A 16,357-nucleotide genomic window follows, 5' to 3' on the forward strand; every position below is an offset into this window, starting at 1 on the left:
ACAAATGGGTGGGTGGATGGATGATAAATGGGTGGGTGGATGGATGATAAATGGGTGGCTGGCTGGCTGGATAGATGAATGATAAGTGGATGGATGGATGGATGATGGATGATGGATGGATGACAAATGGGTGGATGGATGGATAGATGATAAATGGGTGGGTGGATGGATGGATGGGTGGATGATAAATGGGTGGGTGATGGATGGATGGATGGATGATAAATGGTTGGGTGGATGGATGGATGGATGGATGGGTGGATGGTACATGGATGATGACCAATGGATGGATGGATGGATGATAAATGGGTGGGTGGATGAATGGATGATAAATGGGTGGGTGGGTGGATGGATGATAAATGAATGTATGGACAAATGGATGGATGACAAAAGGGCAGGTGGATGGATGACAAATGGGTGGGTGGATGGATGGATGGATGTTAAATGGGTGGGTGGATGGATGGATGGATGGATGATAAATGGATATATAGATGGATGGATGGGTGGATGGTACATGGATGTATGATAAATGGGTGGGTGGATGGATGATAAATGCGTGGGTGGATGGATGGATGGATGGATGAATGATAAATGGATGGATGGATGGATGGATGGATAGATGGATGGTACATGGATGTATGACAAATGGGTGGATGGATGGATGATAAATGGGTGGGTAATATATGGATGGATAGATGATAAATGGTTGGGTGGATGAATGGATGATGAATGGGTGGATGGATGATAAATGGTTGGGTGGGTGGATAATAAATGGGTGGGTGGATGGATGGATGGGTGATGAATGGGTGGGTGGATGGATGGATGGGTGATGAATGGGTGAGTGGATGGATGGGACATAGATGAATAGAGCCACACCCAGAGATGCAGCCCCGCCCTTGGTGAGGCAGTACAATCCTTTCTAGGGAAGTTAAAGACATCTCCCAGATTCAGTGGGAAATTAGACTCAGGTTTTCAGGCTTTTTGTTGATTCATTTATAGTCTCAGTTGATTCTTACAGCTGTAGGATCTTTCTCTGATGGATCTCCAAGCTAATCAGCCAGAGATTCCAACCCAAGGCAATTATCCTGGGGCTAGAGTGTATAAATGCACTACATTTTTAAAGAGCTTTATTGAGATATAGTGTGTATCCCGTACCACTCACCTCCTTCCAGTGAACAGTTAAGTGGTTCTCTATGTAATCACAGATACAGGCAACCAGAATTTTAGAATACCTTCATCGCCTCAAAACCAACCAAACCCTCCCCTAAAGCATTACTCCCCTGATTCAGTCTCCACCATGGCCCTCAGCAACCGCCAATCAAATTTTTGCCCATGTATTCTGATTCTGGATATTTCCTATTAATGGAATCATACACTGTGTGCTCTTTTGTGATTTTCACTTAGCACAGTGTTTTTAAGGTTCATTCATGTTTTGCATGTATCAATACATCATTCCTTTTTATGGCCAAGTAATATTCCACTAGATGCAGAAAGAGAGAGAGAGAGATACGTACACCACACTCTGTTTATGCACCATCGGTTGGTGGATGTTTGGGTAGTTTCCATATTCTGGCTGTTATTAATAACACCACTAAAAACATTCATGCACAAGTTTTTGTGTGGACATATGGTTTCATTTCTCTCAGGGAGACACTTCCATATAGAGCCGCTGGGTCATATATTAACATATATTGACGTTTAATCATTTGAGGAACCACCAAACTGTTTCCCAAAGCAGCTGCACCATTTCTGATGCCCAGCATCAGTGTGTGAGGGTTTCTGATTTCTCCACGTCCTCGCCAACACTTGACTCAATGATTTGTAAAGTCCTTTCTGCTTCTAAGCTCCTAGGATTCTGGGGCGAAAGCCAGTGACTTGCTGAGACAGCAGGAGACCCCTTTCTGCCTGTACATTCTCTGTCTCCCGTCTCAGGGGAGTGTGCAGAGGGCTCTGGAGAATTTCTCAGTTAATTATCTGCCAGTTAACCACTCAGCCTGCTCCCAGCATTGTAACGGGCTGCAGATACTTCTGCTGTGTGTAAAGAGGTTATGGGCCGCTGGCACGCGCTGGTGGGTGAAGTTACCTGCAAGGGCAATGGGAAATGGAGCCCGAGCACTGTGATGTGACAGGTTAATAAGAGCAGCCATCCTGGATCTGCTGCCAGGCGGCTGTCTGCCTTGCATGGGCTGCATCTGGGGGACCCTGCTGCAGCTAGCCCATATGAGCCACAGATGCCCAGGCAGGCAGTTCCACAGGTCTCTCTCCCGAGGGCAGCCCGGGGTCCTTCCCTCACCTCTTCTGTGGAATCCTACTTTGTGCCAGGCCTTGGAAATATAATGATGGGAAAAACAAAGTGATCCCTGTCCTCAAGAGTCAGACCATCGTGGATGCCCAGCCAGAGTGATCTGGAGCTCACATTCTCTGGCTACCTGGTTTCCCCAGTTACTTGACCCCAGCACATCCCAGACAGAAATCAACCTCTGGAGACCTACCATACCTGGGTCCTCAACAAGGACTTGGCCAAGCACTCTCACCCCAGCTTGGCCATCCATCCCATCACTGGGACTCTGTGTTCTCCAAGGTAGAGATAACTTAGCAAATGTTTGTGGTCTACAGTGCTTAGCTTTCCCATACCCTCTCTCCAGAAGTCTTTGCTGCACAAGGGTCTGGCTTTCCATCCTGTTCCTTGTCCACTTCATCCCTCAGAGCTTCATCTCCTCACGGTGGGACATGGCGGGTACGTTGAGGGAGGCATTGGCTCTAGCCACAGGGAGCGGGACTCGGAGATGTTGCTGGGCCTGGGGAAACACATGGGATTGCAGTCAGGCCCAGGTTGTAGTCCTGCTCTGTCAGTGGGCCACAGGTCCCCATCTGTAAAAGAGAGGTGGGGACGCATGCCCAGCCTTCCTCACACCTGGGGCCATTGAGAGGCAACTAATGGGATGGTGCTCGGCTGGGCGGACCCTAGAGGCACAAGAACCCCTTCCCAGATAACTTCTGCTGCCTGGGTAGTTGGTATCTGGTGGCAAGTCCCTCTGGTACCCCACAAAAGTACAAACCATGACCTGGAGCAGGTTCTAGGGCCCACCTGGGGAATGACCCCAAATACAGCAGCTTTGGGGGAGATGTTGGGCAAGGAATAGAAATGTGAGTCATTGGAACTCTGGGCACGTCCCTGCTGGTTAATCAGAGTAGCCCCACTGGCGTCAAATCCTCACTCAGCCTCTTCCTAGCAGGTGACCTCGGGCAACTCCTCTCTGCCTCAGTTTCCTAGTTTGTACCTGGGGACGGCGCTTGCATTATAGGATTGTCCTGAGGATCACATCACTATATAACAAGCATTTAGCACAGGAAAGCAATTTGGAAACCAGAAGTCTGTGGGGAATGTAGTATTGATGGTTTTCTTTCTGGTGTCGGTAAAAGTCAACAGGCGCTTATCCCTGCATAGAAGGAGCTGTCCCTAGGGTTCTCCAAGCAGAGGCACAGGTGGCCCGGGGTTGCTGCCTCAGGTCCCGGAGACACCTCGAGCAAGGGGCTGGCCTTCGCTTTTCTGTAGGCTTTATGCTCCTGGGCTCTTGCTGTGAAGGTTTTTATATCTCCCCGTGGTCCCGGGAGGATTCAGGGAGACCTGTGAGAGCCCTGGGCGTTGGATGGAGCTTGAGACTCCTGGTTGCTGCCCAATGGGCCTCCAGCATCATGTGTGATGCAGATGGGCCACTTAGCCAGAGAGGGCCCACGCCCAGCCTAGCTCTTTCTGCTGGTTCCACTGGTTTGGTTTTTAACATTTAATTTATTTATTCATGAGAGACACAGAGAGAGTGGCAGAGGCACAGCAGAGGGAGAAGCAGGTTCCATGCAGGGAGCCCGATGTGGGACTCCATCCCGGGAACCCAGGATCACGCTCTGAGCCGAAGGGAGACCCAGGCCCCCCTCTGCTGGTTCTGCTGCTCATGTGTCACCCGTCTCTCTGCCCACCTGCCAGCACCTGCCTCTCTGCTAGTCCCACAGGGGGCAGTGCATTGGTTACCTGCTAACCATTCTCGAATTTCTAGGAATGCATCAAATACTGGGCAGAGGCCGATTAGAGGGATTAACTGAGAGTGGACAGTGGGCTCCGGTCTGGCTCCCCAGGGATACGGCAGGAGCAGACACGTGCTCGGCCTCTCAGGGTACATAGTTTAGTGGAGGAAGGAAGCAGCCCATCAGACCAGTCAGGCTAAGCAGGACCGTGGTGGGCTATCCCTGCGTTTACTGGGGACTCCCCTCCAGGCTCCCAGGCGGGGGTCCGCATTCCCTGATAGAGTCCAGAGGTCTGCTGCCTTCTTTGTTCAAGCGCAGCAGCCTAGTCCCTTCAACCTGACACAACTGTCCCAGAATAGCTCAGTGGGGATCTTCAGCCAGGTAAGGGCTGAGTCCTACTAGTCTGGAGACATCTTTTTCTCCCTCTCTGTGATGACTTTGCATATTTTTGTTTTGGATTGTCCTTTGTTGATCCCTCATGGTAACTTCCAGGGGACAGTCCTTGAGTCTGATGGCCTAGCTCTTAGGGACACCCCTCATTTTTGTGGTCACAGATCACCTGCAGCTACTTTCTTGCAGGGGTGTCTCCAGCTCAGGTGCCTGTGAAGGCCAGGCAGGCGAGGTGTGTGAGCGAGTGGAGCCATGTGAGAGTGGAGGCTATGGGCCGTGGGGAGGCAGTAGGGGGTGGTGGAGTCTGTGGGGACTGGAGAGTGCATGCCCTCTGAAGGGGTCAACCCTGCTTAGCTCTGGCTGATGGTTGCAGAGGAGGAAGAGGGGTCAGTGTTGCTGGATCTCCCAATTGTTCCAGCAAATCAGAAATGTGGAGTTTTCCATGAAATATTTTGAGTTATACATGTTGGCTCAGATATTTTTTAAATATTGAACAGGCCAGGGGCACCCCAGTGGCTCAGTTGGTTCAGGGTCTGCCTTTGGCTCAGGTCATGTTCTCAGGGTCCTGGGATTGAACCCAGAGTTGGCCTCCCTGCTCAGCAGGGAGTCTGCCTCTCTCCCTGCTCCTCCTACTGCTCATGCTCTCTCTCTCCCTTTCTCTCTCTCTCTCTCAAATAAATAAAATCTTTTTTTAAAAAAGTACTGAACAGGCCAAATAAAATGCCCCTGGTCCAGACGTGGCCCATCTGGACCTTTGTAGTCTCTGCTCTGTGGTTATCAAGCTCCCTTGCAGAATGAGTCTGTCGTGGCAGGTGGCCGTGGGCAGAGGCCAAAGGCCCGGTGGGTGGCTGCTGCAAGGGTTCCGAGGGACCGGGTCACTCTGAGCCGGGTGGTTGGGGCTGCCTCCAGGAGGTGGGCCTGAGGCAAGAGGTTGCCGCCTCACAGGCAGCCAGCCCTGCCCTCCCAGCTCTGGGCCAGCGTGGGGGCCCGTCCCAGGCCTCTGGTTCCATCAGGCTCTGTGACGCTGCATGGCCCTGGTGCTGGAGCTGTTGCCAGAAGGGCCTGAGCTGACGGGGGACCGTGGCTGCCCCATGGGAGACACTGGAGAGTGTGTCACCTGAGAGGCAAGGTGTGGGGTGCCAGGGCCCCCACACTCGGAGGAGCTTCCTGCCCCAACCCCAGCACTTGCACAGGGGTGTTGCTGGGTTAGAGCAGGACGGATGCTATCCCTTCCTGGCATGCTCTGAGTTCACTTTCATTCCTTGTCCATCAACCGAGAAGGTTTGGGAGGCCAGAGGGTAGGGGGCCTGTGGGGGACAGAGAATGGGTCCCCGGGAGGCTGTGCAGGTCGGCAGGGCTGAGGGCAGCCTCGGGACGGGAGTACGAGGGAGGGCCACACGGAGGTCCGTGCGAGACGCAGGCCGTTCAGGGTGGGGAGACATTCGGGAGTGCTGGGGTCTGTGGAGAACGGGAATTCAGAAGCAGCAGGACCACTGATAGCCAGACTGGCCAAGGAGGGCTTCCTGGGGACGTGTGTCTGCAGCCAGGCCCCGGGAGAAGGTTCCGCTGGGAAGGGCGGAGGGGCCAGGGAGACTGCAGAAGACCGCAGAGGGCGCCGCCCGGGGCACCTGGGATGTCAACTGATAATCACACACAGCCCTTGAGGGCTTGCTGGGTACCTGGCTGGGTTGAACACCTTCCCGTGAGTCCTCACTTCATCGTCACCACACTTTATGAGACGATACGCTCATCTTCAGCATCCTCCAACGATGAGGAAGTGGCTGCCAAAGCTCCCAGAGCTAGGAGGCCATTTGACCAGTGTTGAAGCCCATAACCATTATGTCACCCTGTCTTGAGCTCGGGGACAATGTGGAAGCCCCCTGACGCCCAGGGGGGATGTACTGGAGTCAGGTGGCTGCCTCCTTGGCCCCTGGCCCCTGCTGTTTGGAGTGAAATGCCTAAGGAGGCCCTTGAATGAAGTGAGAAGAGGTTGGAGTCCTCTCCTGGGACCAGGCAACCTTGGTGGCTGGTGTGTGTGTGAGGGGGGGTGGACAGGGCCACCCCAGCACCCTTGACTTTAACCTTCTAAGGGCCAGAAGGGGCCGCGGGGGAGCCTGGGCCAGCATCGGCGGGGGGCAGAGCTAAGGAGGCCCACTCTTAGGGAAGGTGTGCGCTGGGGGCACCAGAGTGGGGGTGGAGAAGCCACAGACCAGGTGCCGTCCTGGGCTCGGGGCGTGACAGACATAGGCTGGAGTGGGCCTCAAGAATCCTGCAGTCTTGCCCACGTGAGATAAAAGCCCATAAATACTTAAGAGCAGGACAAGAGTTGGGTAACAGCACAGGGGACAGTGAGGGGTGTCGGGAGGCAGCCTGTACTGGGCGCCAAGGGAACACATAGGGGTGAGTGTCGGGAGCGGGTCGGGATGGGTGCGGAGGGTGAGGGGGTAGGTGCCGAGGGTAAAGGTGGAGGTAGGTGCCGAGGGAGGAGGTGGGGGTCAGTGCTGGGAGCCCAGGCGGCTGGGGACCTCAGGGGCCCAGGACCTAGCCGACCTGGACACGGGGATGAGCAGGGGTAAAGCAGGGGTGGGACCCCCCCCCCCCCCCCCACAGAGCCTACCCTGGCTGTCATCCTGCCCATTGGCCCAGCCCACCTGCCAGCACGGTGGCCTCCATAGAGCTGGTGGCGTTCCTCCGAGCAAAGTCCCAGGTTGGAGACTGGGTCTAATCGGGTCCCCTGGGTGGATGGCAGTGGGTGTCCACCCCCTACCAGGTGTGCTCACTCTCTCCCCCCGCCTTTCTTCTCAGGCCCTCCTTGGGGCGGGCCATGGCGGCGTGCTTAGGCAAGAAGGATTCACAGCATCTCGCTTGCCTCTCTCGGCCCCTGTGACCCATCTCCTCACCCTGAAATCTGGTCCAGCTCCTCAGCTGCTCCTGGAGGCAGCCCTCCAGGGAGGCTGGTGAGGCCTGAGCCCTGTTTGTCGTCTCCATGCGAGCTCTGATAGACCCACGGGGCTGCCAGCATGGGGGCCCAGAGCAGTGATGTGGGGGTTCCCTGGTATCTAGGACTGTCCTGTGATTGCTGCCTGACATGATGATTGTAACCCAAGCAGGCTTGAGCTCCAGAGACATGGGAGTCACCGGAGGAACAAGGGGAGGTGACTGTCAGTTCAGCAGGTGTCTCCAGGCATGGCAGTTGCTGTTGAGTCGCAGGGAGTCTGGGGACCTACGTCGCAGGCCCGGCTCTTTCCATTGGTGACTGAGTGGCTTCTAGCAAGTCGTCCCCTTTCCCTGGGCTCCAGTGTCCTCATCTGCACAGGGAAGGGGCTGGTACCATCTCGTTCTCTAAGGACCGTCAAGGTCATGAAGCTTCGGTTTCGGAGCCCCTTGGGCTTGCTCCGATCAGTGGGACATGTCGGGGCCGCAGCTCTGTATTGCTAGCTCCGAGTAGGTGCTGTTGTGCACCTGGCTGAGAGCCTAGGGCGGAGCTGGGGCCGCAGTGTCCACCAATAAGTACCAGTTGAGCCTGTGGGGGGGGCTCCCCGCCTCGCCCCAAGTAGGCCATAAAGGAAGCTCCGCCCCCGTTCAGGGAGCTGACCTGCAGGCCTGGGGGTCGAGTTGGAGAATTTCCAGACCAGGGTGAGATCTCTGATTAAGAAAGGAAAGGATGTGAGCAGCTCTTTAGATCTTGGCTACTCAAAGCGAGCCCCTCAGACCTGAAAAAAACAGCTGGGAGCTAGTTAGAAATGCAGAATCCTGGGGCGCCTGGGGGGCGAAGCATCTGCCTTGGGCTCACATTGTGATCCCAGGGCCCTGGGGTCCAGCCCCTCATCCGGCTCCCTGCTCTTTGGGGCGTCTGCTTCTCCCCCTTGCCTCTGCCTCTCCCCACTGGAGTGCATTCTGTCTCTCTCTCTGTCAAATAAATAAAATCTTTAATTAAAAAAGAAAGAAATGCAGAATCCCAGACCCCACCTTCGATCTTCTGAAACTGAATCTGTGTTAACAGGCTGGCCCGCAGGAACCTGGCCTCTTTACTTCATCTCTTGGCCACGCCCCCAGAAGAAACACTTGTTCCACAAGTAGGTGAGGCGCCAGTTCCATAGAACCACTGTTGCGCTGACAATGCGTGTCACTCACTGATAGTTGCAATTTAGTTGTCTATTTTTCAATGCTGAAGTCATGAGTTTATTTTACACTGAGTTTACTCTGCATCCCAGCAAACAGCTGAGACCTGCGGTTTGCAAACCAGGGTGCTAGCTAATGCCCTCCCTGGGTTACTCTGGGGGCGGGGGCTGTGGGACATCTAGAGGACCCCAGGCGTCCTTGTTGATTTCTAAGGTCGCCTTCAGCTCTGAGGGTATCTGAACTCTCCCATTTACAGTGGTTGGGGACCTGAGGCTCCTGTGTGCCGAGATGTCCCCATGTCCCTCTGTGTTTCCTTGGCAAACACATCGGTGTGGCCCAGAGTCCCCAAGGCCAGCACTGCCCAGACTTGTGGGGCGGCTGAGCCTGAGGACTGCAGGTGGCCAGGGGAAATCATTTTGTCTGGGGTCTTGTTTCTACAGGAAGGAGGTGGAGCATGGGCCGGACCCTGAGGGCTGGGCTGGCCACAGGCATCGCAAGGGGGGTTCCCTTGGCTTGGTCCTGGGGGCAGCACGACAGACAGCCCAGGGAGGGGACGGCTCTCCTTGTGGGCTCTGGGTGAAGCTGTCCATCGCCAACTCTGAAGGGTGCCTAGAAGGGGAGAAGGGATGGGCTTTGTGTCACCAGGAACCCACTGCAGGAGGGCTTTCCTGAGGGAGGGAGGCTGAGGGGCACAGGGCTGTGGGAAGAGTGGGGTACACACAGTGGTGGGTGCCTTCAAAACGAGGTGAGCCCTGCTGCCCACCCACAACCCAGACGTGCCTTCCTCTACCTGAAGAGGTGCAGTACTCCTAGGACGGGGGACGGGCCCACCAGCCCCACTGCCTCTGAGCCCCAGAGCCCCAGAGCCCAAAGCACTCTCCCTCCAGCGCTGCACAGTTGCCCTGCAGCTGGCCTGGCATCCCAGAGCAGCCCCAAGCCCCTAAAAGCCACATCAGGAAAGCAGAAACAAATCAGGAAAACAGAAATCGAGACCTTTTTTGGGACCCAGGGTGAGTTGCATACCGAGAGGCCTGAGGAAGAAGGGTCCGGTGAGGGATGAGGGGTGCCATGCGGCCTCCTTTTGGGGCCTGGGATAATGGATTCCCTAGAGAAGGGCTGGTGGCAGTGGGGGCGAAGCATCTCATCTGATTTGCAGGTCACTGAGTCGCCCCGGGCACTGCAGGAGGACGTAATGCCTCTAATGCTGGGCTGTTCTTAAAGGGATTGGCTAAATTTACAGCTGCTAATGCCGTTCGTCACTGGGCGAGCACAAAGTCGTGCTGAGCTGGCTGGGACGGGTCCAGCCTCTCGTCTCCGGGCGCACGGGGTGCCCGGTGATGTCAGCCTGCTGCTTTCTTCCAGGTCTCTAGCCGCCGACCAGATCAACCGTGAGCTGTCACAGCTGCACAGGCAGGCGGGGCCCGAGGGCCAGGGGACAGACACTTCAGAGAGCCCCTGTGGGCCGAAGCCCCCGGAGCGAGGGTCTCCTAAGGGAGCTGTGCTGCCCTCGGCCGGGAAGAGTCGCTTGGTAGGGCGTGGGCCTGGAGAGGGGAGCCTGTTCATCAGAGAACACAAGAGGTTTTGTGTCCGGCTCCTGAGGCAAGCCTGTAAAGCCGCAACGGGGGTGGGGGTGCCCTGGGCCCCCAGGACTGGGATGCGGTCCCTTCGACCAGACAGCTGTAGATGGGCCAGTCCCATCTGGGCAGTGCAGGCCAAGGCGCCCCCCCAACCCCCCACCTGAAGTCCTTCCGCAGGCTCAGCCCCTCTGCACCCCTCCTCGGGCTGTGCTCACCAGGCCCATCCCTCCTGCCTCACAGGCCCTGGGCTGCCTGCCCTTTCCAGCAAACCACAGCCTCAGCGCTTCCCCTGCTCCTGAGCTTTGCCAGTTGGTTGTCCTGCAGTCGTAGTCACCTGGCAGTGGGGTGGGATTGGGACGGGGGCAGGCGGGCTGTGGGGCCTGGCAGGTCCTGCACTCTGGATGGCTGCCCCTGGAAGCCTCTCTTCCGGGCCAAGCCACCCTCTCCTTTCCTCTCCCGCTTGTCCCTCCCCTCCCTGATCACCGTAGGTGGAGGGGGGGGATCGTCACTCCTCTCCTGCCTCTCAGCTTAGCCAGCAGCCCAGTTGTGTGGGTGGGAAGAGGAGGAGACCCCCTCCCCAACCCAGGCAGGAGGGAGTGCAACCAGCCCTTGAGAAAGCACCCCTGCGTTTCCCTGGCCTTCCTCGGGCCTGAGAGTTCACCCCGTGCCTCTTCATTCTTTCTACCTTAAAAACAGGGCAGAGCTTGAAGATATGCACCCCAAAGAACTGAAAACAGGGACCCAGATAGCACACACCTGTACTCACGGCAGCTCTGGTCACTGTAGCCAGAGGCAGAAACAAGCCGATATCCACGGATGGATGACGGATGAATAATACGGGGTCTCTGTGCACAATATGTTACTGTAACACAACGTATGACGTGAGATTCCGACGCACACCACACCATGAATGAATTATGAAAACGTTATCCTGAGCGAAAGAGACTGGTCACAAAAGAACCAATGTTGTTAGATTCCACTTACGTGAGGTTCCCAGAATAGAGCCAAGAAGGGAGAGCAGTGGCCACCACGGGCTGAGATGAGGAGAATGGGAGCTGTTGGGTGGGTGCAGGGCTTCTGTTTGGGATGCTGGAAAGTTCTGGAAATACAGTGATGATGCTTGCACAATGTGGTGGAAACACTTAAGGCTGCTGAACTGATCACTTATGTATATTATATTACATAGTTTATATATAGTTATATTTTATCACAATTCTTAAAAATGGGGTGTGAGTGCCTGACTGGTCTTCCAGCCTGATAGCTGAGGAGATGGATGAGGTGGACAGCAACCCCCCCTCCCCCCGGCCCCACTGCTCCCTCCTCCCTTGTTTCTGCTAAAGAGGCAAAGTGCCTCGGTTGGGACTCATTCTGGAATGTAACCAATAAGTCCAGGTGATATGTCAGCCTGGTTCTCTCTCAGAAAGTGGAGTTCCTGGATGTGCCCCAAGGACGGGCTTCCCTGGGGAGAGTGACATAGGGATGAGGGAGGGCCGGATAAGGGGCGTTATGGATCTGGTCCCCACCATGGGCAGCTGGGCTCAGTCCGCTGCGACCTGCTGAGGAACATGAAGAACACACCTCCGTTGGCATCTGAGAGACTGAGGAGGGAGTGTTTGTCAAGGGCTGCCCCCCAGGAGCCACTGGCTCCTTGTACCACCAGGGCACAGGTGCCAGGTGCTGGCATCTGCTAGCGTGCGTCAGGGGAGCCCTGGGTGGAATGCGCTGGGGGCAGCTGGGCTGACGTGCTGTCAGGCTTGTCGTGTGACTCTGATGGAGCAGGAGAGGCCAGGCCCCGAGATGGTGAGAGGATGCATGAGGCATCCAAGACCAGTGAGCGGTGTGGGAGTCCTCTGTTTCCCTCTGGGCACCAAACGTGGGCAGTCTGGGAATGGGTCTCAGCGCCTGTCCCCGTCTACAGTGATCACTGCCCTCAGGATCCCTCACAGGGCTGTGGTGTGGCCCGGTGAGGGGCTGGCAAGAGCCTGGAGAGTCCGGCAGAGCAGGTTAGGGTTGCTGCGGCCGCAGGCAGAGCCAGGCAGTTGATCCTCCTGGAAACACTCCTGCCTGGTTCCTGCAAAGGGAACCAGGGGCCTCTGCCTATACCTGTAAAGTGTGCCAGGAGGCCCTCGATAAGATCTGAAATCTTCGAGGAATAATGGGCATGGCCTGAGACACTGACTTTTCCTGAAAAGGCAGCTCCTTTTCAGCCCTTTCTGGACATCAGCCTTATCATCCCACCCCCCTGAGGCCGGCCATCTGCCCAGGGCTGGGCGGTGAGCTAGGCACAGGGCCCAGCCCTCTGCAACCTGCAGCCTGCAGCCCGGTTGGGAGTAAGAAGCACACACAGCACTTGAAGATTCCACTGGGCTTTGGAAGGTTACAGAGAACAAGAAGTAGGAAATGTCCTGAGAGCCCGGGCAGGCTGCTAGGAGGTGGGATGAAGAGGCGGTGGGGTGTGGGCACACCTGGAGCTCTGCTGTGCAAACTTGAACAACTTACCTAACCTCTCTGAACCTCAGTCTTCACTTCTAACCAGTACAATTATACCAGTCTCATGGAGTTACTGTGAGGGGTAAGTGGGAGAAGGCAGATCAGGGGCTGGGAAGAGTTCCTGGCATATGATATGGGCTCAGGGCACATTGACCATTCCTGTTATTACAAGTTGCAGTATTCATGCCCACAGGCCAAGGCTGGCTGGATCCTTAGCCGCTGGCCCACTCTGAAAGCAAGGGAGTGGGCTAGTCGCCAGATGGCCTCTGAGGCACTGTTCTAGTATATTCTGTGAGTGTAGGGGCTTGTAGATTTTGTAGGCAGAGGGAAGGGGAAGGTGCCTCTGGGTGAGGGGCACAGTGTGAGCAAAAGCAGAAGCAGAAAGAGGCTCACGTTAGTTTTCTACCACCTTGTAACGAAGGACTGTAAACTTAACTGCTTAAAACAGGACCAGCTTATTACAGTTCTAAAGGTCCAAAGTCCAGCTCTATAAATCCTGACACAAACTAAAGTGTCAGCCAGGCTGAGTTCTCATTGGGAGACTGGGGGGCAAAGTCTGCTCCCAAGCTCATTGGTTATTGGCAGAAATTGCTTGCTTATGGTTGTAGGACTGGGGTGCCCTTCTCCTTGCTGGTCATCGACCAGGGATTGCTCTCAATTCATGGGCACTGCCTGCTTTCTTCGCACATGCTCCTTCCTCTTCAAGCCAGCAACAGTGTGTTGAGTCTTTCTTGTGCTTTGAGTCTCTGTCTCTACCCCCAAGCCCAGATTTCAAGGGCTCATGTGATTGGATGAGGCCTTCCTGGGTAGTCTCACTATCTTAAGGTCTGCTGATTGGGAATTTAATTATATTTGCAAAATCCCTCTCCAGGAGTACCTCAATTAGTGTTTGATTGTGTAACTGGGAGAAGGTGTAGACCCAGAACCCTCTTAGGGTTTTGCCTACACACATGGCATGTGTCCAGGACAAAGGATAGAGTAGGAAAGGGGGTCACGGGCAACCTTTGGAGCAAGAGGGGTGGCAGGAAGGATGTAAGCCCACGCTAGGCCTTGGATGGCAGGTGGAGGAAGGGGCGCAGGACATCCCCACCTTCACCTCCAACTATGGCCCTACACCACTAGGCATGCTTCTCCCAATCTGGGCTGACTCCCTGCGGACCCACTGCCTCCCTAGCCTCCACACCTGGCCTCTGATGAGGGCACCCAGGCCTGAAACTTTCACTCCTCCCTCTGGATCAGGTGGACAAACCTCTGAGCCCCAAGGCTGCTGAGCTCAGGAACCCAGAGCGAGCCCTGCATGGTCCCTCTGTAGCTAGCCTGCGGTCCAGTGGAGGCTGGGCCCTATGCAGCCTCCAAAATCCAAACACTGAGCCAGAAAATCAGTTGAGAAATGTGTGTGTCCACCCAGGCAGTTCCTCCCCATCACCAGTACCAACCTTTGAAAAGTCCAGTGATGGTCTGGGGGAGTCCACTCTCATGGTCTCAGCAGCATTTCTGGAACCCGGTGGGCCATTCCTTGCCCTGTTTTGGATCCATTCTAGTTGAAAACTCAACAAACCCTTGATAGTTGGCGAATGACTATGTTCCAATAAAAGTTCTCAGTAATCCAAGGTACTGAAATTCAAATGTTCCTTTAAATGTACAAAGACCTTGCCTTTATTATCAAAGTGGCTTTCTAGATGCACGCAATCCCTGTGGTCCCAGAGTCCTGTGCGCTACTCGGGTCTTCCTTGCATGTCTCACGGTGGTAGTTTGGTAGGAGACGACTCTACCAGTTGCGATGATGAAACCACATGCAGGCTGTGCTTCCTCCAGCTGAATACACTCCCCCACAGAAAATACCAATTTTCAGACAATGAAAGGGACACCAGATAAGCCTTAAGACCCCTTCCTGTCTGGCGTAGAGCCTGTGGGAAGGGACCTAGAGGTGAGAAAGATTCCAGTTCTTCCCACTTCTAGGTGGAGTCAGATGGGAGCTTTGGGGGACAGGAGTGGGCAGTGGGGGTGTCCTTGCAGGCCTGGGCTCCTGCCGTGGCTGGACTGACCCTGCCTGGTCCGGGAGGGAGTTCAGTTCTGTGGGTGGACTTCAACAGCTATCCCTGGAATGCCCGGCCACCACAGGGAGAGGGCCCGAGGGCTAGTGAGAGAGTCGTGCACCTGTGGAGGGTGGCCAGACAGTGGCCATGGCTGGCCCCTGCTCTCCCACACCACCAGCAGGCCCACCATGTCCATTCATTAAAAACCAGCCTCGTCATCCTCACAGACTGAGCGTAGTGTGTCCTGGTGAGTTGCATCCTAACAAGGCTGCCAAGGTGGGTTTACACAGTTAAGGCCCATAGGCCTCACCTAATGTAGGGGATCACGTGGTGTACCAAGAAAAAGCATCTCTCTAGGAGGAGATATTTTCTTGCAGGCCCCAGGCCCTGTAGATGGTTTGTCTCTGGGGGACCCTTGTACATCCCAATGCTAGGCTCAGAGACATCAGCACTTGTGGCCTGTTTCATTCTGCTTTGTGGTAGGTTTGGCCAACTCCAGGCCAGGGTGTGTGGCTTGGCTGGTAGGCAGGGTCTGTCTCCTGCCCCATCCCAGGTGGTGGGGTCCAGGTATGGACTAATGCCCCATGTCTCACAGGCTACTGCGTCGGCCAGTTAGGCAAGCGACCTGCCCTTGCTGGGCCTCAGTTTCCCTCCACACTCAGGGGGAATTGCAGCACATTGTTCACACAAGGCAAGCTGGCGCCACCCTGACTGTTCAGGGGGTGGTGGGAGGCCAAGATGCCAGGACGAAGGAGAGAAGGTTCTGGGAGCAGGGAGTGGTCCTGCAGTGGGGTGCCGTGCAGGCCCCCCCTCCCCCGCCTCTCACCGCCCGCCATTCTGTCTCTGCAGCCCCCACGCCGCCCCTGAGCTGGAGGGATGGAGAACTCATCCGCCGCGTCGGCCTCGTCTGAGGCTGGGAACAGCCGCTCCCAGGAGATCGAGGAGCTGGAGCGCTTCATCGACAGCTATGTGCTGGAGTACCAGGTGCAGGGGCTGCTGGCTGACAAGACGGAGGGAGACGGCGAGAGCGAGCAGACGCAGTCCCACATCTCCCAGGTGAGCACCCGCAGGGCCTGGCCGGGTGCGGGGCCTCGGGGACTCATGTGCAGGGAACTGGGGACCCCAAATCCGGGGAGCTTCTCGTGGCCTGGCCCTTGATTGCTGAGGCTTGAATGGCCTCGGGCGGGAAGGCCCTCTGCTCCGACTTCCATCCCACAGCTGCTGGCCCTCTCAGACTCAAAATTCCTTGGCGCACATTCATGGAGAGCCTACTGTGTGCAAAGCACTCTCCCTGGCCTCCTGGGGCTTATGCTCTGGCTGAGATCTGGAGATGGTTGCCTATTCAAAAGGCATGTCACAAGAGGCTCTCACCTGGGAACACTTTCTCTGATTTCAGTTACAGGCCGTGTTGGCAGCTCTGGGGGGCTCTGGACACCTCCCCGGTTAGGAACCCAAGGGCATTCTGACCAGCATGGCGGGTCCATGCCATCGGCTCCTGGGCTAGTGTGGCAGCCCTGACCTTGGGTGGCACATGGACTTGGCTGACTGTGGGCCAAGATTTGGAAATCTCAAGTTCTTGAGAGTAGAGTGTGAGCCATTCAGGGTAGTGGTGCCATTGCCTGCATCTTCCCTTAACACCGTAAATCCTTGGGAGATGCTGGTTCAAGGGTAGGCTCCAGATTTGCTTCTTGCTGTCTGTGTGACTTCAGGCAAGCCCCTCAACTT

The 16,357-nt window shown here is 55.8% G+C and overlaps 1 protein-coding gene across 10 annotated transcripts in view; it reads left to right on the forward strand.

The window, feature by feature from the left end:
• CTIF (cap binding complex dependent translation initiation factor) overlaps positions 1–16,357 on the forward strand; it is a 284,428-nt gene that overhangs the window by 57,082 nt on the left and 210,989 nt on the right. For 9 of the 10 annotated variants that reach the window (XM_041761953.1, XM_041761893.1, XM_041761927.1 and 6 more), the window contains exon 2: positions 15,482–15,688. In XM_041761953.1, coding sequence (XP_041617887.1) covers positions 15,509–15,688 — 180 coding nt within the window. In that variant the 5' untranslated portion in view covers positions 15,482–15,508. Of the gene's footprint in view, positions 1–8,414; positions 8,488–15,481; positions 15,689–16,357 lie in introns of those variants that run through there. The other variant, XM_041761921.1, reaches the window with a different exon arrangement.

This window comes from Vulpes lagopus, chromosome 1, assembly GCF_018345385.1.
Source record: "Vulpes lagopus strain Blue_001 chromosome 1, ASM1834538v1, whole genome shotgun sequence".
NCBI lineage: Eukaryota > Metazoa > Chordata > Mammalia > Carnivora > Canidae > Vulpes > Vulpes lagopus.